The 23,272-nt window shown below is 38.5% G+C and overlaps 1 protein-coding gene and 1 long non-coding RNA gene across 3 annotated transcripts in view; one reads left to right on the forward strand and one right to left on the reverse strand.

The window, feature by feature from the left end:
- LOC120363222 (uncharacterized) overlaps positions 1-11,989 on the forward strand; it is a 106,222-nt gene extending 94,233 nt beyond the window's left edge. The window contains exons 2-3 of one of the 2 annotated variants that reach the window (XR_012517158.1): positions 773-6,677; positions 11,105-11,989. This is a non-coding gene — a long non-coding RNA (uncharacterized LOC120363222). Of the gene's footprint in view, positions 1-772; positions 7,148-11,104 lie in introns of those variants that run through there. The other variant, XR_005578859.2, reaches the window with a different exon arrangement.
- Positions 7,108-22,953, reverse strand: RAB32 (RAB32, member RAS oncogene family). Its single transcript, XM_003926904.4, has 3 exons — positions 22,631-22,953; positions 11,986-12,263; positions 7,108-7,608 (listed from the first exon to the last, which is right to left on the reverse strand). The coding sequence occupies exons 1-3, from the start codon at positions 22,878-22,880 to the stop codon at positions 7,459-7,461; spliced, it is 678 nt and encodes a 225-aa protein (XP_003926953.2). The 5' UTR covers positions 22,881-22,953; the 3' UTR covers positions 7,108-7,458.
- Positions 22,954-23,272: the final 319 nt, after the last annotated feature.

Here is a 23,272-nt window from a genome sequence, read left to right on the forward strand (position 1 = left end):
ACTACCATGACAACAGTATGGGGGAAAACACCCTCATGATTTAAGTATCTCCCACAGGGTCCCTCCCACAACACATAGGAATTATGGGAACTACAAATCAAGATGAGATTTGGGTGAGGGCACAGCCAAACCATATCAGACTTCAACACGTCTTTTGAGGGAACACAATTCACCCATAACAAGGTAGATCTGCTCTATGCTCCTGATTTTGACAAATCTTGTTTTATATAATTGTTTCGTTAAAAAAAATTGGATAATCTTGAGAGGTTGTATGTTTCCAGGAATTTATCAATTTCCTCTAGGCTTTCTAGTTTGTTTGTAGAAATAGTCATAGTAGTCCCTAATGATCTTTTCTATTTCTGTAGTATCAGTTGTAATGTCACCTTCATAATTTCTAATTTTGCTTGTTTATAAATCTTTTCTCTTTTTGTTCAATCTAGCTGGTGATCCATCAATTTTATTATTTCAAAAAAACAATTTTTTTTTCATCCTGTGTATTTTTTGGTGTGTTTTTTAAAGGTATCCTGAACAGGCCAGCAATGAAGGTATATAATAATTTATATAATTTGAATGTTTGTCACCTCCAAAACTCATGTTGAGACTTAATCCCCAAGGTGGTAGTTTGAGAGATGGGCCTTTAAGAGGTGATTCATGGATTCATGTGTTAATGAGTTATCAGAGGAGTGGGACTGGTGGCTTTATAAGAAGAGGAAGAAAGACCTGGACTAGCACGCTCAGCTCCCCTGCTATGTGATGTCCTTCACTACCACAGGAACCCACAGTGAGTCCTCACTAGCAAGAAGACCCAAACCAGATGTAGCCCCTTGACCGTGGACGTCTCAGCCTCCAGAATTGTAAGAAATAGTTTTTTTTTTTCTTATAAGCTACCCAGTTTGGAGTGTTTTGTTGTAAGCCAGAAGAAAATAAACTAACAAACTAATTCTGTTTTAGAAATAATGAGCTCCCACATTTTAAAGTGATGCCTGAAACAAAGGTGAGAGAAGAATTAACCAGTCATGACATATTAGGCATTTCATTTACAACATGGGGGCTGGGAAGAGAATGAAAAATTGCATCTAAGTACTTAGTGGGAGCTGACTAAAATTTTTTCTCTAATATAAGCAACCTGAGTGGGTGACACTTATAGACAACTTCATTTGACAGACTATGTTTCTTTTTACCTTCAAGTTCATCATTAACCTTGATTTTAAAAGAAAAGAGGGCTTCAAACATGTACTTACAAATATGTCATTTGCTAACGGTTGAAAGACAGACTCTCATTATATGCAGTTCCAAAAATATCACTACTAGAGGTAGTCATTTGGAAGCTTGTCCAACCATTAAAGAGAAAAGAAGGTATTAACTTCTCATCTTTGTCTATTGGTTTCATTTATTGCATGGTGAATTAAAGGAGATAATAAACCTTTAGTTATCTTCTCTGATTACAAGTACAGAATTTGGGTGCTGATATTTCAGTGGTAGTTTGTGTTCATGAATGTCCACAGCTTTGAATAGAAGTTATCACATCAGACTCTGTCTGCACTCACAAGTCAGGACAGTCATAAATAACAATGAATTAAAGGAGCTGGATATAGCAGGGGATTTCATGTACTCCACATTCAGCTTAGCTTATTCCATCTAGCCCTATCTTAAAACATATGTGGAGTAACTTCTTCTTTGGGGACTTTCATTAGGTTGTGAAAAACCTGAAAAGTCTGCTACAGAGTAAAGTATTTATTTCATATTCCTTTTCTAGTTAAAAATATGGTGGGAAAACCTGTTTTAATATATAAATACATGAAAAATATTGGAATATTTTAAACAGCATTGATTTAGCAATCAACCTTAATCTTATATTGAAATGTTTCTTTAAACGTTTGAACATAAGCTGATTTTGGGATAGCAGTGACCATTACTTGAGAATATCACATGCTTAGCACTGTCCATACCTGAGAGTGGCTTACATATGTATCCTGTCATCAAATTTCTATTTTAACTATAACTGCTTTCTGTACATATTCTACATTGTTAGCAGTGTGTAATGAATTTATCATTAAATCATCATCCTGTTAAACAGGATTGGATAGAAATATTCTCAGGTGGTACCACAAAAACAGCCTAGGGCAGGTACCACAAACTTTTTACACAGGGGGTCAGTTCACTGTCCCTCAGACCATTGGAGGGCCAGACTATGCAAGGTGTGACACCCTTCACAGCCAGCGCTGCTGCCTCCACGATCCCAGACAGCGGTATACAGTGTCACAGGCCCAGCACCGCCTCCAGTGCTGTATACAGGAATGGCGGCGATCAGCCTGTGACACTGTGTATACAGCGTCCTGGACATCTGCAGCAGCGGTGGGCCTCTTCTGTGGGAAGCCCACTGCTGCATGTTTCCCCTATTATAAGACACCTAAAAATAAGACAGCCCCCGTCTTTTGGGGGTAAAATTAACATAAGACAGGGTCTTAAAATAGGGGAAACATGGTGTGTAGTAATGTGTGGGGAGACTTTTGGGCAAAGGGAGGTTATAGGGGCCATTATGTTGTTGTACATTTGGGGGAGTATGGGGGCCATTGTACTGTGTAGTAATGGTTATAGTGCTTTGCCTTTCTTCCTACTTCTGCTGTTATTTCACACTGCTTCCGGTGATGTGGGGCCCCGCAGCCGCAGACCGGATGTGCATCATATGACGTGCTTCCGGAGCCGTGACACGTGTATCCTGCATCACCTGAAGTAGTACTGTATGTGAGCAATGCTGTGCTTTGCAGTGCCACCACATACAGTACTCCAGTAGCACAGGTTACAGATGCATCACTGACCACCAATGAAAGAGGTGCCCCTTCCTGAAGTGCAGTAGGGGCCAGATAAATGGCCTCAGGGGGCTGCATGCGGCCCATGGGCTGTAGTTTGGGGACCCCTGGCCTAGAGTACATATTCAATTCTTAAAGGTGTTATACTATGAAAAGTTATATTTTACTCCAAGCTATTAAAATTATTCTGTGTCACCAGCGCAAGAGTACTATAGTACTTTACAGCACAAAATTTCTATAAGAGAAAAGTTTTTGGAGATTATCTAAAAGCTTATAATCAATAGAATAAATAAATCCATAAATATTGCTCTTTAACTCCAGAGCAACTGAAACAGTATGTTGAATTAAAATTGAAGCAAGAGCCCACCAACATTATTATAACACTTTGTCTAAAACAATTGCTTTATTCCTTTAAAGTCTTATGGGCTCTCAAGTCACAATTTAACAGCATGACTAATGATATACTAAAGACTCAAAAGCAAATTTTTTATAAAGGGAGGGAAATGGCAGCTATAAATTTATTGTGATTCAAAAATTCAGCAAAATAGTTAAACCACTAAAATATAGCATTATATGTTATCTTGGAGTGAATATAATCATAACTTATTTAAATTATAATATATAAACACTTAATCCTCTAGGGCATATTTAGCAGTGGAAAGATTGAAAGATAATGGATTTGGTTTGGAAAATGCTGATGGACTTGTGGAATAATACTAGGTGGTATTCCAGCGATTTTTCAGAGGCAGCAGATTGAATAACTAATATATAAACAGTATTATACTTTAAATGTAACTCTAAACTCTATCATCTATGTTCCTACTTTCTTCTCCTCCTTCCACATGTACACATTACTTGATGAATTTAAATGAGAAGAATCATGCTGTTATATGCTCATCTTCCTAAACAGAAATCTATGTAGAAGAAATTGGAGATTGCACTGCTACACAGTATCCTCTAGTATGGATATAAAATGGTCCATTTTATTTCTCTGCTATAGATGAGCATTTAGTTCTCTCCAGGTTTTAATTTTGCATGAGGTATATACAAGCAATGCTGCAATGAACAGACTTCTCTATTCTCTTTCTTGCACACACAAACATTTATGTAAGGTTGGCAGCCAGGGCAAATACAAATCAAAAATAAGAGGCTTAATTCTGTCTGGTGAAAATAAGGAAAGAGATTCTCCCAACAGTCCGTCCCAACCCTCACCCACCCTTTTCTGAGAATACCTACATCAGAACCCTTGTAAGTTCTTTGTCTTCTTGCAATGTGTGCACATCTTTTCAAGAACTAAATTACCCCATTTCCAGCTTTATCTGGGACCTGGGAGTACCATCTCTGAGAAATGTACAAAGACAGTGGCCCTATCTCCCAGTTTCTGTAGCAGGGTAGAAGCCTTACTTTGCTGGGCACCTGGCACCAAGTTGCAAATCTACCAACTGGCATAAAGATATAAGAAGTTGAGTTTTCCTTCAGATAAAGCCAGTTGGCTAACACAGATCATCATCTCAACTACCAAGTGAATTTAAGATGAACTTTGTATAGAAAATGACTGTTATGGGCCGGGCGCGGTGGCTCAAGCCTGTAATCCCAGCACTTTGGGAGGCCGAGGCGGGTGGATCACGAGGTCAAGAGATCGAGACCATCCTGGTCAACATGGTGAAACTCTGTCTCTACTAAAAATACAAAAAAATTAGCTGGGCATGGTGGCGCGTGCCTGTAATCCCAGCTACTCAGGAGGCTGAGGCAAGAGAATTGCCTGAACCCAGGAGGTGGAGGTTGCGGTGAGCCGAGGATCGCGCCATTGCACTCCAGCCTGGGTAACAAGAGCAAAACTCCGTCTCAAAAAAAAAAGAAAAAAAAAAGAAAAAAAGAAAATGACTGTTATTCGATTAAGCACTGGTATTATCTTGAGAACATGTATGTAATGTATCAAATCTGTGGGCCATATTAAAGAATAAGTTTTCTGTCTTTACAGTGTCTTAGAGTATTGCCTATAGTGCATATACATTCCGGTTTAGTACTTATTCAATAATAAAACCACTTCCTATCCTATCTTTGTGAGGAAGTTTTATTTATCAGAAAGGGGTTTTGTTTTATCCTTAATTAATCCTTTTAATTAATAAGGTATTCTGTACTTCTTGCCAATCTTAGCTAGTGTGTACATTTTTATATGTGTCTGTGTGTGTATATATACATATACACACATATATATGCAATTGATTTTTCAAAGTAAATAAGTCAGAGTATTCTTTTCTTTCTTTTGGCTATTTATGCAGCTCACCCTAAATTCAAGTTTTATGTTCAGGTTATAAAAAAAAAGTGTGGCAAGACTTTAAAAGTAATGGGAAATAGTTTTATTTCTAAACTGTAGGAAATAGTAAATATAACAAACTATCTCACATGAAAAATAATCCTCAGTGTTTACCAAAAACAATTTATTTAAGGTATTACTGATGCTTAAAATTACCCTGAGAAGTTAATAAAAATCGTAAAGATGGGTAAGGAAAGTGCAATACTCCTGATTTTGAATCTACTGTTAAGGGAATTTAAACACAATGAATTTCTTGCAAAAATGAAAATCAATATATCCAAAAGAAAATTCCAAGCAGACTGCAATCTTTTTCTGAAACTACTTAGGATAAGCTTTTAACACCATTGAACTTTGAAATACAAAAAAAGGTTGAAAATTTGTATCTAGAGTAGAAAAAAGTTAAGTATGAAACATATTTAAGAAAGCAAGATTTAACTCAACATTTAAAAAATAAACAGGTGTTATAGTCATTAAATGATACGTATTACTTCAATCAGGGTCTTTTACTTTTTCACCTCAGAAAATCTGGTGCTAGGTCAAAAGGGTTTTTTTTCTTACTTAAGTAGCATATAAACATATTTGTGATGTCTAAGCAAAACTTATGCTTAATGAAAAAATAACTACATTTTATGGACCATGACAACTATTATTTATTCTCAGAACATAGCTGTCAAAGCAAATGCACTTCTTGCTATGTTTTTTGGTGTTTTGTTTTTGTTTTTGATTTTTGTAGAGACAGGGTCTCTCTATGTTGCTAGGGCTGGTCTTGAACTCCTGGGCTCAAGAGATCCTCCCACCTTGACTTCCCAAAGTGTTGGGATTACATTTTGCCAAGCCTAGGCTTTTTTTTTTTTTCTGTTCTCCATAAATTAATGAATCTTTCCCATCCAAGATCCCGATCCCTTAATGTATAAAACAAATTTGACCAATGTCTCATTTTGCATTAGCATTGGATTGTGTCACAAAACTCCTAAAATTTCTTTGAAGAAATAAGTTTGGATCTTTCCTAAATCAGTAAGTTGGACATGATATAAGTAAGCCCCTAAAAAATAAAAGGCAAAAGTGAACAGTTTCCTAAGGCAAAAAAAGTACACCTCATATTATCTTTCTATTACAGAACTATACGAATTCAAAAGTAAAACTTCAGTCAAAATATTTATTATTTTCCTTAATTGACTTAAATGGTAATGCAAATATTGTGAGTCTGCCTTAAGTTTCCTAGATATTGTACTTTAAATATCCCAGCCCTTATATAAAACCATACACGACCTAGTGTCTTTCACAGTTCATACTAGAAGCTCAGATTTAATTGTATATGCTTTGAAATATACTCTCTCCTTGACTATTGCTATCACAGACATGAGAAGACTAACTCCAGTAAAGAGAATTGCAACCATCATATCACTTAGGCCCTCGGTTATGAACATAAACACCCAGGAAGAAGAGAAGAGAAAAAGGACTAGGGAGAAAGAAGAAGAAATGCTCATTTATACAGTTTCCAAGGGGTATTAACCACATCCAGAAGGAAACATCCATAATACAGATGTGCTGTGAGTACTTTTTCAGTCATTAAGAAGGGCATTTTAATGTACTTAAGAGGAGTGAACACATGCCACACCGGCTATGAATGGTTAAATTATATGTAAGGAAAATAATCTTATGCAAAGTTTCAAACGTTTTTGTTTTGTTTTGCTTTGTTTTAAGAAAGAGGTTCTCACTGTGTTGCCCAGTCTGGAGTGCAATGGTGCAATCACAGCTCACTGCAACCTCAAACTCCCAGGTTCAAGTGATCCTCCTGTCTCACTCTCTTAAAGTGGTGGGATTATAGGCATGAGACACCACACCTGGCCTTTCCAAAGTTTTGACTAGAAAATTGCTAAAGAGAAACCTGAAGTTTTTGTGGCCAATAGAATCTAAAAATCTCCCTCAACAGTGAGAATGCAATAAGATGGCAAAAATAGAGACTGAAAACGACCAGAAGACTGGAGGTAACATTTTATTACCACCTCAGCACTTACACTAAAAGTTTCAACTTGGAAGGCTTACCAAATCCTGAGGAACTGTCATATAAAAAGATGTTTAAAAGGATGTAAACATTATCATCCATATGATGGCAACAATGACAAAAGCCTAATTGTCATCTGTTAAGTTACAGAGCCACTAGCAGAGATCCTTCTTCCAAAGTTCCATTTTCAAATAAGTGCAGGTGTCCAGTGGTGCTGCCTTTTGAAGTGCCATCTATGGGAAGACTCAGAGCTAACATGACATCCGTAACCCATTCTCAGGAACTTATTCAGAGCTGAGGCACTCACAAGAGAAGCAGGAGCCGTATCAGCAACACTGGGATTTGCTCTCTGCTCTCAAGGTCTCTTGATCTAGTTTAATTTTGCCCGCATCGTTGTCTTCATTAGAAAAGCTTTGGTGGTTTGCAAGAATATTCTCCACTAGGAACCGGGAAGCTTCATCTATGTTTATGTTATCCTGTGATGCAGAAATGAAGAACAGGATTAAATTTTAGGATTAATTCTTAGAATAAGGCATTAAGAGTATGAATGGGAACTAGGAAAATGAGTTAGAGGTGGCATTGTAAGTGCACAGCTACTTTCCTCTAATACTAAAGTATGTGCCCATTAAGAGCTGAATGCTCCAGAATAATGCAGCAATGAAAGAATTCCCTTATTTTTATAAAGGATGCCTTTTCTGATGTTCCTATCTTAAACCTTTGCCACTGAGGTCCAATGAGCTATCCTGATGGTTGAAAATGAATCTTCACCCTGCTATGGGCTGCAATTCATATAATGAGGCATTCCGAATTAAAAAAAAAAAAAATCCTGCCCTTGAATATCTAATTAAAGTATTCAGGATACATTGTGAAAAAAAACTGAAAAAGGCTCAAACCACATTAAAATACGATAAATGTATCATGTCACTTCTCCATCGCTAAGTATGAATTATTCCTTTTAGTTGCCATGCATAAATTAGCTTGAAACAATGTTGTAAGTGCAAATGTCCATTAAGGACACCCTAAGGATTTATTAGCTGTCACAGCATTTGTGTGACTGAATTATAAGTTATCATTAAATACACGGTAAGTAACACATTGCAAAAATTGTGCTTATTTTTAAAAATATTTAACTGTTCATTTTTAAAATAATTTCAGATTTACAAAAACATTGCAAAAATAGTAAACATTCCTACCATTCACACATATTTCTCAGTGTTAACATCTTAGATAACCAGAATACAACTATCAAAATCAGGAAATTATATAATAGTGTTATATCAGTGTCAGTCTAACAAGCTTACTCAAATCACATCAGTTATCTCAACACCCTATTTCAGACCCAGGATCACAAGCTGTACTTCACTGTTGTCTCCCTGGTCTCTTTTACTCTGGAGTGGTTCCTCAGTCTCCTTGCTTTTCACAACCTTGACACTCAGAGCGCATTGGCCGGTGAATATACCTCCATCTGGGACATCTGATGTTTTCTTATCATTCAATTCAACTTAGGTATTTTTTGGCAGGAATAAAACACAAGTGATGTGCCCTGCACAGTTTATCAGAGAGCACACTGCTTCAAGTTGTTTCTGCGAGGTTTCTCCACAGAAAAGTTATTATTTTTCCCTTTGTACTTAGAACAAGTATGTAAATATCCTGTTTCTCACCACACTTTTCCCCACTGATTTTAGCATCAATTAATTCTTCCCTACAACAATCATCACTGTGGTGTTTAATGGTGACTTTTTATTTCTGCTATTCCTTCTCCATTTATTAGCTGGAATTCTATTGTGAGAAAGAGGTTCTCTTCTTCCCCATTTACTTATTCATTTGTTCATTTTTTATCATGGATTATTACTTTATAAGTTGAACCCATTGCAATAATTATTTGCTTTGTTGCTAGAATTGTCTTACATGTTTGGAGCTTGTATGGTGGTACCCTGTATCTTCGTGACATGTCCCCATCAATTTGTGAGCACTTCCTTAGTTTCCAGCACCATGAAATATTTAAGGCATATCTTTACTTTTCTTATCCCAACTGCCCTAAAATCAGGCATTTCTTCAGGGATTTCCATTCTTTTTAAATGAATGATATTTAAAAACCGTGTATTTTGAGCACTAGGTAAGTTCATTGGTTCTGTGGTGTCCTTGCTTTTAAGCCCTCTCAGCAGATATGGCTAGTAAATATACGTATATATCCACACATGCACCTATATCGACTTCTTTATCTCTTTGTTTACACATGTGTCTACATACATGTATCTATACACACACACATATGCATATACTCTCACACACACACAATCACATATGAAACCTGAAGCTCATATTAATGTCTAATCCAATCCAGCCCCGCAAGGTTCTTTGTAGCCTTTTTCCTTATTTGTAAAGCCTTTCTTAGACAACAAAAAAACCTAAAAGAGTTGTGCTATTTACAGGCATCTTTCATAGCACTGAAACAAGTTTTTTATTTATTTTTACCTCCACTCCCAATGTAAGTGTTAACTTTAATTCAAGTATCGATCTCATGAATGTCCAAGTGACATTCAGTCCCCACTATCCCCATCATATCAAATAAATATAAAATTCCCTAACTGCATTTGGAAGCAGTTGATTAAAATTCCAATATGTTATTGTAATTAGTCACATGTTAGTGTAATTCCCATACTTTAATATAGTCATAAAGTTTCATATTTCATATTTGCCATAAAGGTGAAATAATGAAATTTATTTGCAAAAGTTGCCTATGTTTCTAGTAAAATTCAGATGACTTCAATTCAGGCAAAAGTCAGATCTGAAGTTAGCTGCTGGCCAGCTCAGAAGTGTACCTATTAGGGACATGTAGGCAGTACTTTAAGCCTTAACTCTAAGATGTTTAACCTAAATTTTTAAGATTACTGTTATTCTCTTAGAACACTCCTGCTTTACGGCTAAGGAAATTCCATAGAAGCTGCTTCTATTACATTTGTAGGGACGCACAGGGCAAACTTGAAACTTTTAACCCATGTTGCACCTTTCACCTCTGCGTGTAATCCGATCCATACATATGATGAAACTGATGACTTACACAGTCTCAAACTGCAAGTCACATGATGTGTTACATCTGAAGGCAAATCTGGATTACCTGAAAGATTAAATAAAGCCTAAAGGGGAATTTTGTCTATCACTTGTAAAACTCCTCTACCAAAATGCATACTCGCATAAGCACTTATATTTACTGCCTTTTTTTTTTTTAACAGCAAGCTGTTGAGTAGAGCAAATCCCACAACAGGCATACAAAGCAGACAGAGGGCATGAGTGACAAGAATAAGTCCTTCTCTCTAAGAAGCCTGTCCTTCTGTGACTTTCTCCTTCATGTCAGGTTAAGTGCTCCCATAGCATCTCTGGGCTTCATCTTTAATCTTTCTTCTACCACATTTTATTTATGAAAAGAAATTTTAAGATGCTATATTTTTTCAAGCAATTAGCTTCTAGCTTAGAAGTGTGCATTTCTGCTTCCAGGAGATAGTCTTTTTTTCCTAGTGACTCCACCATTGCCCAGTTTTGGAGCAGTCTCTCTTTTGTGCAGTCTCTCTCATTGCTTTGCTTTTATCCTGCAGATCATCACTGGCATTAAGTAGGTTTTCAATCTAAGGGTGAGTTTCTAGTAGAGCTAAACCTAATCTGATAGTAAATATCCAGAAAGAGGTAGGTAATTTGGATGAACAATCATACATACATATATAAAAACACACACAAAATCCACAGAACACAAACTAAAAGCTAGAACTGTGCTAAGATTTCAACAAATTTATGGTCTAATGTTTATCTGTCATCGCAGAATTTTTCAAACATTTCATCATTCTTACATAAATCTGATTGTCACTAACCCCCTTATATGAAACTTCCAATGCTTATAACTCCCCCTCAAAATTTTATGTATGTATAATTTCACTTTTTTTCTCTATCTAGACTAAGAATTTTTTTTTCTTTTTTCAGATGGGGGTCTCACTTTGTCATCCAGGCTGGAGTGCAGTGGCTTGATCTCGCCTCACTGCAACCTCTGACTCCCATACTCAAGTGATCCTCCCACCTCAGCCTCCCAAGAAACTAGGACCACAGGCATGTGCCACTATGACCAGCTACTTTTTGTATTTTTGGTAGAGACGGGGTTTTGCCATATTGTCCAGGCTGGTCTCGAGTAATCTGCCTGCCTCGGCCTCCCAAAGTGCTAGGATTACAGGCATGAGCTACTGTGCCCAGCCACTAGACTGTTAAGATTTTGAAAGCCAAGTTAGTGTTCTATTTTATCCAGCTTTCCATAAAAGACAAAATAAAAAAAAATTCTCATTCTATTATTTATGAAGCATACCACAACTGTTCATACTTTCCTGTTGTTTAAAATCTTTTGTACACAGTTAATATAAAACTCTTCAAACATCATCTGAATAAATCTCCTCTCATATCTTTTCACATGGTCCTGCATGTGACACCCATCTTCACCAGAGGCATCTTCCTATATTCATTCAGCCTTTTGTGAAAACCAAAAATTCTGGAGCTTGACAATACCCCCATCCACTCCAGTTGCATGAGAAGTACCTCAGTTAAAAACTCAAACTCACAGAAAATGTCATTTCCTTTTTACTCTAAATAACTCTTTTTGTTTTGACCGAAAATCTGCCCTTCTATTCACTTCCCCATTAGCCAATCTGGAAAGCAGTCCTGCTGTGGACTGAAAGCAGCTATAACACATCCATGCTACATGTCTCATTTTCCAGACTTTCAAAGCCCGCTCACATAAATACATCTAAGTACTTTAAAGTCACAGCTCCAATTTATGAGCTAGAAAGCAAAAGCTGTGTATGCAAAGCAGATCTCACCTTTGCAGAGGTTTCAAACCATCCGGTGAAGCCATGTTCTTTGCAGAATTGGTCCATCTGGGAAGGACTCTGGCTAGTGTCCCTGTTCTGGTCACATTTGTTAGCCAAGAGGACAGCGGGAATAGGGCTGCCATTTGGAAGATGAACTTTACTATCCAGATCACTTTTCCATTTTAAAACTGCCTCAAATGTGGAACTTCTTGATATATCAAAGACTATAAAAGCACCAACAGCTTCCTTGTAGTATACCCGGGTCATGTTGCCAAATCGCTCCTGCCCTGGATGTAAATACAGGAAAACATTAAAAACTTGTAATTCAGACAGAGTCTATATTTAGGTATAACCCCCTTTACCTGAAGAGCAATATTGTGAACAAATACCTCCCATTCCATAGCAACACAACCTGGTGTGATTAAGGCTATCCATACAGACTATGACCCATACAGCAGACGTGTCTCATAATTTGGTTTGAGTACATAATGAACTAGTTTTATGTTCTGTACAACATATTCCTCATAAAAACAAATATGACAATATTTAAAGCTACAAAGTCTGCCATTTTTTTCCTACTCCTGTCCCCTTAGTCTAAGAGAAGAGAGGCACTGAAGGAAAACACGAAGCTGGAAGTAGAGGAGAGAGAGACTAGAATAGAAGAAGTGAGGCCTGCAGGAAGCAGATAAGTGCAGTGGGCAACATCCTAGTCGAATAGATTAGGGATGGACATAAGATAAAGTAGCTTGTGTTTTCAACTCAACTCTCCTTCATATCTCTAGCCCATACCCACTTCTGACTCAACATGCAACGTTTCACTCCTGTAAGTAGACACATGAAAATCCATTTCAGAACAAAAAGCACAACTGGTTGTGTTATTACAAGAAGAATCAATTTCTGAGTTCTTCAAATATCATTGTACTTCTAAAATAAATTAATTTAACTTATTTTAAACACTTTGGGAAAAATCTGCTTTGTACATTATATAGGACTTTACAAAGCATTCTCTTACTGTCTGCTACTGTACTAATCTTTGGCATAGGAAAGACCCTTCTTTTCATGTGACAGATGTAGCAACAGGCAAAGGGATGCTTGGCCGGGATTACAGTAGCACTGACTAAAGACAGGACTAGAATCCAGGTCTTCTGACTCCCACACACCTATAGATGTAGGATGTTAGCCTTTCTGAACTACCTTGCAGTTTGCTTGACTTAATTACTGACTACAGTATGAATAAAAAATTATTGGCAATCAATGCACATCTAAGATTTATCACTTTGTTCTACGATAAAGACACTTTCCTCTTGAAACACATGAGCAACAGGCTTTATCTACATTTTATTGATACATTTTATCTGCAGAGATGAAAAGATACCCCAAAATATAAAATTATTCTTTCTCCAAACTCTACAATGCAATATAATTTTATATATTATTTTAGGGAATAATGCAAGAAGAATAAAACAATGGTCAAAATGAATGGATAGTTAAAGTTTCTTTGTTTTGTGATGACTCCTCATATGGTTTAATTGAAGCTGTATTGTAATAGTCCAAAGGTCTAAATTTTACTGGAACAAATGGTCACATATGAAACCCCACTATTATGTTCATATCTTATTGTAATGCAAATCTAACCTATAGGTCATTGGCTCATAATTCTGACATGTATAAAAACTTACATGATATGTCAACCGTTGAAAATTACTATTCTACAGAAAGGCTCTATATGCATTGAAATGATTCACACTCCAATTTAGAATGTAAGGCACACATTACCAATCACTTCCATTTTTATATATTTTAATTATTGAATATGAAAGGACTAAGTAACAAGATACAACAGTCTCAAATTAAGAAAGATTGAAAAATTAAGAAACCTAGAAGTTAACAAAGAGTTGTTAAACGTTACTGACTGTTGCTTTTTTTTTTTTTTTCTGCGAATCATCTGTAAATTTCAAGTATTTCCTCTTGCTGGTAAGTCTTATACAAATATTTACTCATATAAGCTTTCTGGCAAAGCACAAGAAAATCAGAAATGTCTATGACAAGTAATTTTAAAAGAAGACCCTGTGGCTTAAAAATGTTAAAATTAATTTTTTTTAGGTCCCAAGATTAGGATTCAAAATTCCATGGCAGTCCTGACATCAGAGTGTAGTTTTTAAACAACCACACTACATGGCAAATCAAAGTGTCAATTAGATGGTTAAGTAAATGAAAACAAAAGGCAATGACTTGGATAAAAAATGCAAACTGGGTACAAAGTGCTTGTACCCAGAATATATAAAAACTCTGAAGACTCCAAAATAAGAAGATAAAAAACTCAACTAACAATGTAAGCAAAAGATTGGAACAGATAGTTTACTAAGAAATATATATGATGAAAAAATAAGCGCAGGAAAAGATGTTCAACATCATTAGTCATTGAGGAAATGCAAATTAAATCACAGCATGACACTTGACACCCACAAGAACGGCTAAAACTAACAAGTCTTACTATACCAAGTGTTGATAAGGATATGGACAACTGGAACTCTCAAAGTCACATTCATTATTTTCACAGATGCCAAATAAAATGTCAGTCAACAGATTAATGGATAAACTATTGTTTGGTTATACAACAAAATACAGCTCAACAACAGAAAGGAAAAGAACAAAACCATGGATACAAGCAACAACGTGGATGTATCTCAAAGTCACTATGCTTTGTAAAAGAAGACAGATCAGTGAGCAGGTGGGTAATATAGCACAAGTTCATTTATATCAAATTGTAAAAACTGCAAACTACGACAATACAGTAAGAGAAAGCAGATAAATGGTTGCCTTGGGAAAGGAAGGGGTATATATTACAAAGGGGCAAGAGAAAAACAACCTTGAGGCTGGGCACGGTGGCTCAAGCCTGTAATCCCAGCACTTTGGGAGGCCGAGGCAGGTGGATCACGAGGCCAAGAGATCAAGACCATTCTGGTCAACATGGTGAAACCCCGTCTCTACTAAAAATACAAAAAATTAGCTGGGCATGGTGGTGCGTGCCTGTAATCCCAGCTACTGAGGAGGCTGAGGCAGGAGAATTCCCTGAACCCAGGAGGCGGAGGTTGCGGTAAGATGGTGCCATTGCACTCCAGCCTGGGTAACAAGAGTGAAACTCCATCACAAAAAAAAAAAAAAAAAAAAAAAAAAAAAAAAAAAAAAAAAAAAAAAAAAAAAACTTGAGATGATGAAAATATCTGAAGCATGGACTTTAGTGATATAAAAACTTTTCAAATTGTACTGCTTATTGTATGCCAATTATACCTCCATAAAAGTATAAAAAATAATACCTACCTCTGAGGGCAACTGAGAAGGTTAAACTTAAAGTCCCTGCCCAAGTCTTCCAGAGCAGTTTGAGGAACTATAGCCAATGGCCTAATTCAGCTAAATAAAGTTTTACTGGAATTCAGTTACCCTTATTTGTTTACATATTGTCTATGTTTGTTTTTATCCTACAAAGGCACAGTTGAGTAGTAGCCACATAGATGAAATGTCCTACAAAACCTAAAATACTTGTTATCAGGTTCTTTTACAGAAAACATAGCTGATTTCTATTTTAGGATGCTAAGAATATTCTGTATCTTGAACTGGAGGTGGTATATAAAAATTCATGAAGGTATCCACTTAAGGTCTGTGCACATTAAGTTGTATTTCAAGTTCAAAACAGTGTAAAATACCAGATAAGCCCTGCGTATATGTCAGCTATTAAGTGCTCAACAAGTTTAATGATTGATGAAAGCATGAGTATGCTTTTTAAAAATGGTGCCAATTGGCCAGGCTCTGTGACTCACACCTGTAATCTCAGCACTTTGGGAGGCCGGGGCAGGTAGATCACAGGGTCAGGAGTTCAGGACCAGCCTAATCAATATGGTGAAACTCCATTTCTATCACAAACACAAAAACTAGCCAGGCATGGTGGTGCGAGCCTGCAGTCCCAGCTACTTGGGAGGTTGAGGAAGGAGAATTGCTTGAGCCAGGAGGTGGAGGTAGCAGTGAAGCAAGATTGAGCCACTGCACTCCAGCCTGGGTGACAGAGTGAGACTCTGTCTCAAAAAAAAAAAATGGTGCCAATTAAACGTGAAAGTTTTAAAATATTAGCTCGTTATGTGCTATACCTTGTAATGGTAAAAATGGTTTGCAGGGAAAAACTAACTGGATAAAAATTCAACTATACCAGGGATTCAAAATTCCAAGCACTCAACATTCAAGCAACTTTAGGCAAGAAACTTTTGTGGCTTAGCTATGCCAATTGGTCTCAGGGATCTTTAGGGATCATCTAAGTCCTCCTGGCTCTAACATTTATTTTAGGTTCCTGTATTATAACTTGAATGTTATACTGATTTTCTATATATTCTACAATCACTGAATCCAGAGAGCAATGGGAACAAAATGTAAATGACCCAGTATTAAGAGGCCAAGACCATGTATTTAGGGAAATAGTTTATTTTCTAAAAGAATAGTAAAATGTTCTATTTTAATGAATTTGTAATCTTTTTTTAAGAAATTCTTAATTAATCCATTAATGCTTCAGAGATATTCTCAAATGGGTACAGTAAGTAAAAAACAAAAATTTCCAAAACACATTAGGTTTAATTAGAGAGTGAAAAAAGATATGAGGAATTTAAAATAATAATTGTAACAAAATTAAGGGTTGCTCTCTAAAAACCTAAGTAGGTGTAACCTATATTTAGCTATGTTGCTTCAAAGATTTACAATGCATAGATATGCTAAGTTTCCCCGGTTGTAAAACTAATGTAAATCATGTACAAAGCACCATTTTTGCTCATCTACCATCTTTTGAAACTGAGATTAAATAAATCTGTCACGTAAAAGAGTAACACAACTGAATGAAGAAAAAAATAGGAAAATTACTGCAGATGATGCTTAAGAAAACTATCTGGATAGAAGAGAGTGAAAATAATGGGAAAGAGGAGAATACATGGCCATCTGTCAGAAAGACTCTATTAGAGCCTTAAGCTAAACCCCTGCCATCCGTTTATTTTCATGTTGGTCTGTCTTTCTCAAGGACAGTGAAAGAATAGTGAAGACACTAGATGTTTGTAGCCTACTCAACCATTAAGAAGTACAAAAAACATTTGAAAACATAAATGAATAATATAATTCTAAAACGCTTTACCTTGCTCTTCTGCCTTACCCTCCAGAAGTCTCCCCACATTTATATCTATGCATCTTTTTTACCATCCAAGAGAAGATCTCTACAAACGTAAGACAACTTAAACTTGTGGATGTGGCCCCCTCTCTATTACTTAAGTGTTGATTTAGTGTGAAATCCTCATCATTTTAAGAAAATGCTATTCCTGGGCTGTAAATGTGAGACCTTTAAATCTTCCTTCTTTGGAAGAGTACTTTAATCTCTCTATTTTAGTAAGTGCCTATGAATATGTATTAATTGTGTTTTGTTTTTCTATATTTTATGATGTTTTGACAACTTGGGGCACTGTGGGTCCAGGGAGGGACTGACCCTCCCACGGTTAGCTAATTTCTAGAGACAGCAAAGGAGCTATCTTAGAGCACACCTTTGATATGCATACCATATGAACCCACTAATCAATCCTAAATATATACTCTCCCACCTGTCTCCTTGCACCAGGCTCCTGCAGTCTGGGACACTATCCCCGAGTCCCAAATCACTCCCAGGGACCAGTACTGGACAACTATAGACCACTTCTATAGCCCAGAGTACACCAAAATTATTCAAACTATGCAGTCCTCAACTTGCTCAGCTTGCCTACCCTACCTCACGGGCTCCTTCCTGCAAAAGCCACAATCAAACCTCTAGCCCATGCATTTTGCTTGCTCCTTCTTTCTCATGACCAACCCTGCTGCTTTTCCCTGTGGCCTGGTGTGGTGTGGCATAACGTGCCTCCACTCTTGGGAACTGTGAGTAATAACTATCTATCTAATGGCAAACATCTGATCTGATGTCTCCATTGTATCTGACTAAAAACAAAATCCTAGGTACATTTTAAAACAGAATGAGACTTATTTAAAATTTCATATCAAAATCTTAAGAAAATTGGAAGGTCAAGATAACATATACATGACTAATTTCATGATGACCAAAACATTTGAAAATTTGAAAAGTATTTGTGCTGCTATTTTGATACCAATAAACCAAAATTCTGCTGATTTTTTTTTTTTTTTTTTTGAGACAAGAGTTTCACTCTTGTTACCCAGGCTCGAGTGCAATGGCACGATCTCGGCTCACCGCAACCTCCACCTCCTGAGTTCAGGCAATTCTCCTGCCTCAGCCTCCTGAGTAGCTGGGATTACAGGCACGTGCCACCATGCCCAGCTAATTTTTTGTATTTTTTAGTAGAGACGGGGTTTCACCATGTTGACCAGGATGGTCTCGATCTCTTGACCTCGTGATCCACCCACCTCGGCCTCCCAAAGTGCTGGGATTACAGGCTTGAGCCACCGCGCCCGGCCTTCTGCTGACTTTTAAAAAGCATATTGTTTTCATATCTGAGTCATGAAACCTGTCTCCATACAGTACCACTGATTATCTGTGTTTTCTTAGTCAAGTTACTATACCTATGTTGAGATTATAGGGTCACTAAATCTATAATTCATTCAACTCAAAAGGTAGAACGATGAGGCAAATGGCTGAGAGCAAAGGAAAGTTGTAGGACTTCCTATCAGTGCTCTACTATGGCTACTGCTAACCTGAGCATCTTTTAGCTTATGAGGGCTAATTGAGGCAATGAAGAATGGTAACATATTCAAAAGGGAAAGGCAACAGGACTATCATTATCTAGGGAAATTCCATGTGCAGTAATACAAATATTTTGTTATCCTGACCAGCTGCCTGCCTGGACAATTGTGAATGTATCGCCCAGATGGTGGCACTCAAAGGTGTCTCAGAACTCAGGAAGAGTGAAATATTTAAATACATAAATAAGACAGTAGGGTCTGCTTATAATTCAGTACAGAAATCGAGCTTGAATAAGGCTGAGGATGGCAAGATGGTACAAGAGTCATATTACTGATATGTGACTTTAAAAGACTTTAAAAAGCCTTGTAAATGAGTTGGTATGTCATCAGCCACCAATAAATACTGGAAACTTAACTGCAGTATTTTGTGTTTAAGATGGAGGCTACAAATAATTACATAGACTAATTCCTCAAAGCATGGCTTCTTTATACTTAGAAATATGTGTAAATCTGACTGAAGAATACCTCTAAGATCAGGAAAGTGTCAGAGGTAATATTCCAGATTCTTGCTCATGAAGGATTATAGGAGAGTTATGAAGAAAAGGCAAAGGGAGATTACTAGGTATACTAATTGACAAAGTGTAAGATGGAGCAAGAAAATCAGGATCCACATTCTATTTTGGATGGAAATCAAAACAATGTAAAATAAGTTTAGGCATAGATGATATAGTTTATATCTTCCAAGCATGCATTTTATGCTTGGGTAAATATCATTTATATGGACTTCAGAGCAGACTGTTCCTAATTTGTCCTTTGGCCCAAAGGAGAGTTACTCATTCAGATTTTTATTAAAAACTTTTGTTTCTAAAAAGCAAAATCACTCGATCAATACATGAAGACTAAAATAGACTAGATCTAAATGGAAAAACTTGTTTTTTTAAGATTTAACCCAGACCAGTTGTTCAACTTGCCTGAAAAATTCTATAGTTGCTAATGAGCAATAAGCTTACAATAAATAGTAAACCAAATACTATTTTACCTATGCTGAGCCATAAAAGGAAGATCAGAGACATTTCTTGCTCTGTCTTAAGTGTGTATTAAGATCTTTGTAAACTCTTACCAAAGACTTAAATATTTTAGTATATTTCAGTTATGTTTTCAGCAGCAGTTCCAAAGCACATGTGAATTAAGAGATCACAATTTTCTTACACAAAAACTGCACTAAACTGCATCTGTATTTTAAAGCCAGATTCCTTCAATGCTATAAGAAAAGATTTGTGTATCCAAGGATCACAGTGGTTCTTAACTTGAAGAGTTTAGCTGAATCTGCTTGGCTACATGTATAGAAAACACTTGATAATTCTAACCTTTCGTATTTGCCAAAACTTTCGAGACGTAACTAGTAAAAAACACCACACCTTAATTTAGTTATGCCAAATATCTGACTCTGCCTACTATTTTGCAATCAAAGACTATTTCTATTATTTGAGAATTAAATATGATCCAGCTTTGTTACTGCATAAGGCAAGTATGCTTAGCCATTGGGGAAGTTTTGGAGCAGCCTTCATTATGTCATCATTACTTAATTCAAATGGTATGAGCTGAGATTCACTAGCAGCTCAAATATTCAAACCAAACATTTAGTAATGTAACTCTCCAAACTTTAGGCTAAGGTTTTTTGTTTTTTGTTTTTTTTTTTCTCTCACTAAGCTATTTTTCTCCCTCATTTTCCTTATATTAAAATTCTATCTCTGAAAATCTTACTTATAAAGTAAGCCTAATCATTTCTATAAATTTACCTCTAATTTTATTAATTGCTAGTCTGTACTTGCTGTGTGGTACAACAATACCTGTTGAAACAATGTCTAACATCCAGAAATCCCTTTTGGAGATCTTAAAATTCTATTTTCCTTCCTGGTAAAACACAAGCTTTGGAGTTAGTGAAAAGTGCAAGAATATCCCATTTAGGCAAATGTGTATCAGAGTCTGATAAAAACTGGTATGAACCCTTCCTGTCTATCGAGATCTACAATTTTTTTTAAAAAAGAAGAAAATTTATATCTTACTCCTGCTTTTGCTTTCCTAAGTCTCTAACTGTAAACACTTAAAAATCTAGTTACTTATACTCATTTATTGCTAGTAGGACCCAAACGTAATTTAATAACAAAATACCATAATTTACATAAAGAGTAAGGCAAGGTCAAGCACCCTTGCAAGCAAGGTTTTAAAACCATCTTTGTGAAAATCCTCAGCTATGCTGCAGATTCCTGGAGAATGACTGTCACATGGTAAGGCAACCTTTAGAATCCATAACTTTGTCAAGAAGCAGAAATACTGTTCATTAGTATTCTGTGCAACAGCAGGAAGTGTTTCGAAAAAGCCTCTGGCTTCAAAGATGACTTCTCAAACGAATTTTTGGTTTGTGGTAACAACAATAAAAAATGCTGACCCCTCCTTTTCTCTGAGGGACTGAGTTGTGAACGTTTATTCTCCTATCTGAGGGAGAGAAATCTGCTCTTAAATGAATGAGTTATAGGTTACAGTTATTTAATACTGTTTCATATGTAACAAGCTATAAAAGAGAAGAAAATTATCTGGCAGACAGACAGTAGACCTGTGATTCTGCCCACTGCCCCCCTATTCTGCTACCAGCCAGGCAGCTGTACCCTCTATGGGCTTCAGTGTAGGGACTCTAGAATAAAGGGTGGCCTCAGGTGTCCCCTAATCCCAAACCCGCTCCCATCCTAATGCTCTACTGCAGACTGAGTTCTTAACACCTATAATAACTGAACAGAGTAACTTTTGGCACTTTTTTTCCCCCTGAGATACGTTCTCACTCTGTTGCCCAGGCTGGAGTGCAGTGGTGAGAACACAGCTCACTGAAGCCTAGACCTCTCCTAGGCTCAAATGATCTTCCTGTCTCGGCCTCCAGAATAGCTGGGACTACAGCCACGCACGACCACGCTTGGCTAATTTTTTGTATTATTATTATTATTATTATTATTATTTGTAGAGACAGGGTCTAACGGACAGCCCAGGCTGGTCTCGAACTGCTGTGCTCAAGCGATTCTCCAGCCTAGGACTTCCAAAGTGCTGGAATTACAGGCGTGAGACACTGGCACTTGGCTTGGTACCATTTCTGTGAACTCTCCAACAGTTAATATCTTCTTAAAACGCCCAGTCCCAACCACCACACCAGCCAGAGTTCAAGTGTTCATAAATCAGAGCAGGAGGAAATGTAAACAGAACCAGCGAAAGCATATGCCAGAGAAACAGTGTATTGGGGAGTGGGGGCGGGGGGCAGGGCACCAGGGATGGGACTAGCTGTTGGTTTAGGAAGAGAGTAAGGAGTGAGCCAGCGTAAAGTTTCAGAAAAGCTTTCCCAAATCTTCACCGGGTGTCTGTTCTGGGCTTCCGAAGAGAGCAAAGCATTTGAGGATTGGAGTTTCCCTCACAAAGGCCAGTCTCAGAGCCAAGGCGGGTGGTCGAAATGATCTGAAAAGGAACCTGGCTTTTGGTCTTGGTGGTGTCACTAACTAGAAGTGCAGCTTCGGGTGGGTCACCCAGTCCCTCTGAACTTGAGCTCAGGCTGACTGAGAGGCGCCGGCCCGCTCCAGAGCAACCTTTCCAGCTCGTCCTGGTGTTGGATACGCGTGCATTATTCAGAGTTCAAACTTCTGGAAAAGGCCCCCGGGCCTCCTCGCCTCCCATCAGGAGAGCGAGCCCTGACGTGCAGGACCTGCTCCAACTCCTACTGCCCATCCCGTCCTCCGGGCCCCACCGAGTCCAGCCGACCGCGTCCATAGCATCTCGCCCTTGGATTTGGCCTCTCTGTTCTCCTAAACGTACCCAGGCAGACGAGTTCAGGCGGACAGGAAAAAGAAGAGAGACCGAGAGGAGCCCGGTGGCCCCGCGGGCTCCGGGGTGGGAAAGCCGCGGCCGCGCTTACCCGCGATATCCCACAGCTGCAGGCGCACCAGCGTCCTGCTGTCCCAGTTGAGGACCTTGAGGGCGAAGTCTACCCCGATGGTGGCCCGGTAGTGCTGGGAGAAGAGCTGGTGGACGTAGCGCTTGATGATGCTGGTCTTGCCCACTCCGAGCTCGCCGATCACCAGCACCTTGAAGAGGTGCTCGCGGATCTCGGGCGCCCCGGCGGCAGCCGCCCCCAGGCCAGGATCCCCGGTTCCCCCGCCCGCCATGAGCGCCGCAGCCGTCGGGCGCTCCTGGGCTCCGGGACTGGCCCCCGCCCGGCCGCGCGCTCCCTAGCCGCGCCCCCGGCGGCCGCGGAAACTCCCCCGAGGCCGGCCCGCCCTCCGTCACGCCCGCTGACGCCGCCTGACCGGTCACAGGACCCGGAACCCACCGGCGATCGCGGCCCGGCTGGGGCTGACGGGGGCCTGGCGCCCGCCTGGGGAGGACCCTGCGCTCGGCCGCTCGCGCAGTCCCCGGCGCCCCCAAGCCTGGCCCGGCTGGTTGGCCCTTCCTCTCTCGGGCGGCGCCTCCGGCCGGGCCTGGGGGAGCCGGCCTGGCGCCTTCATGGGCCCAGGAGGTTCACCGGGGGCTGAGGAGGCGCCGAAGCCGCTGAGGGTTC

The sequence above is a fragment of the Saimiri boliviensis genome, chromosome 4, assembly GCF_048565385.1.
Source record: "Saimiri boliviensis isolate mSaiBol1 chromosome 4, mSaiBol1.pri, whole genome shotgun sequence".
Classification (NCBI taxonomy): Eukaryota; Metazoa; Chordata; class Mammalia; order Primates; family Cebidae; genus Saimiri; species Saimiri boliviensis.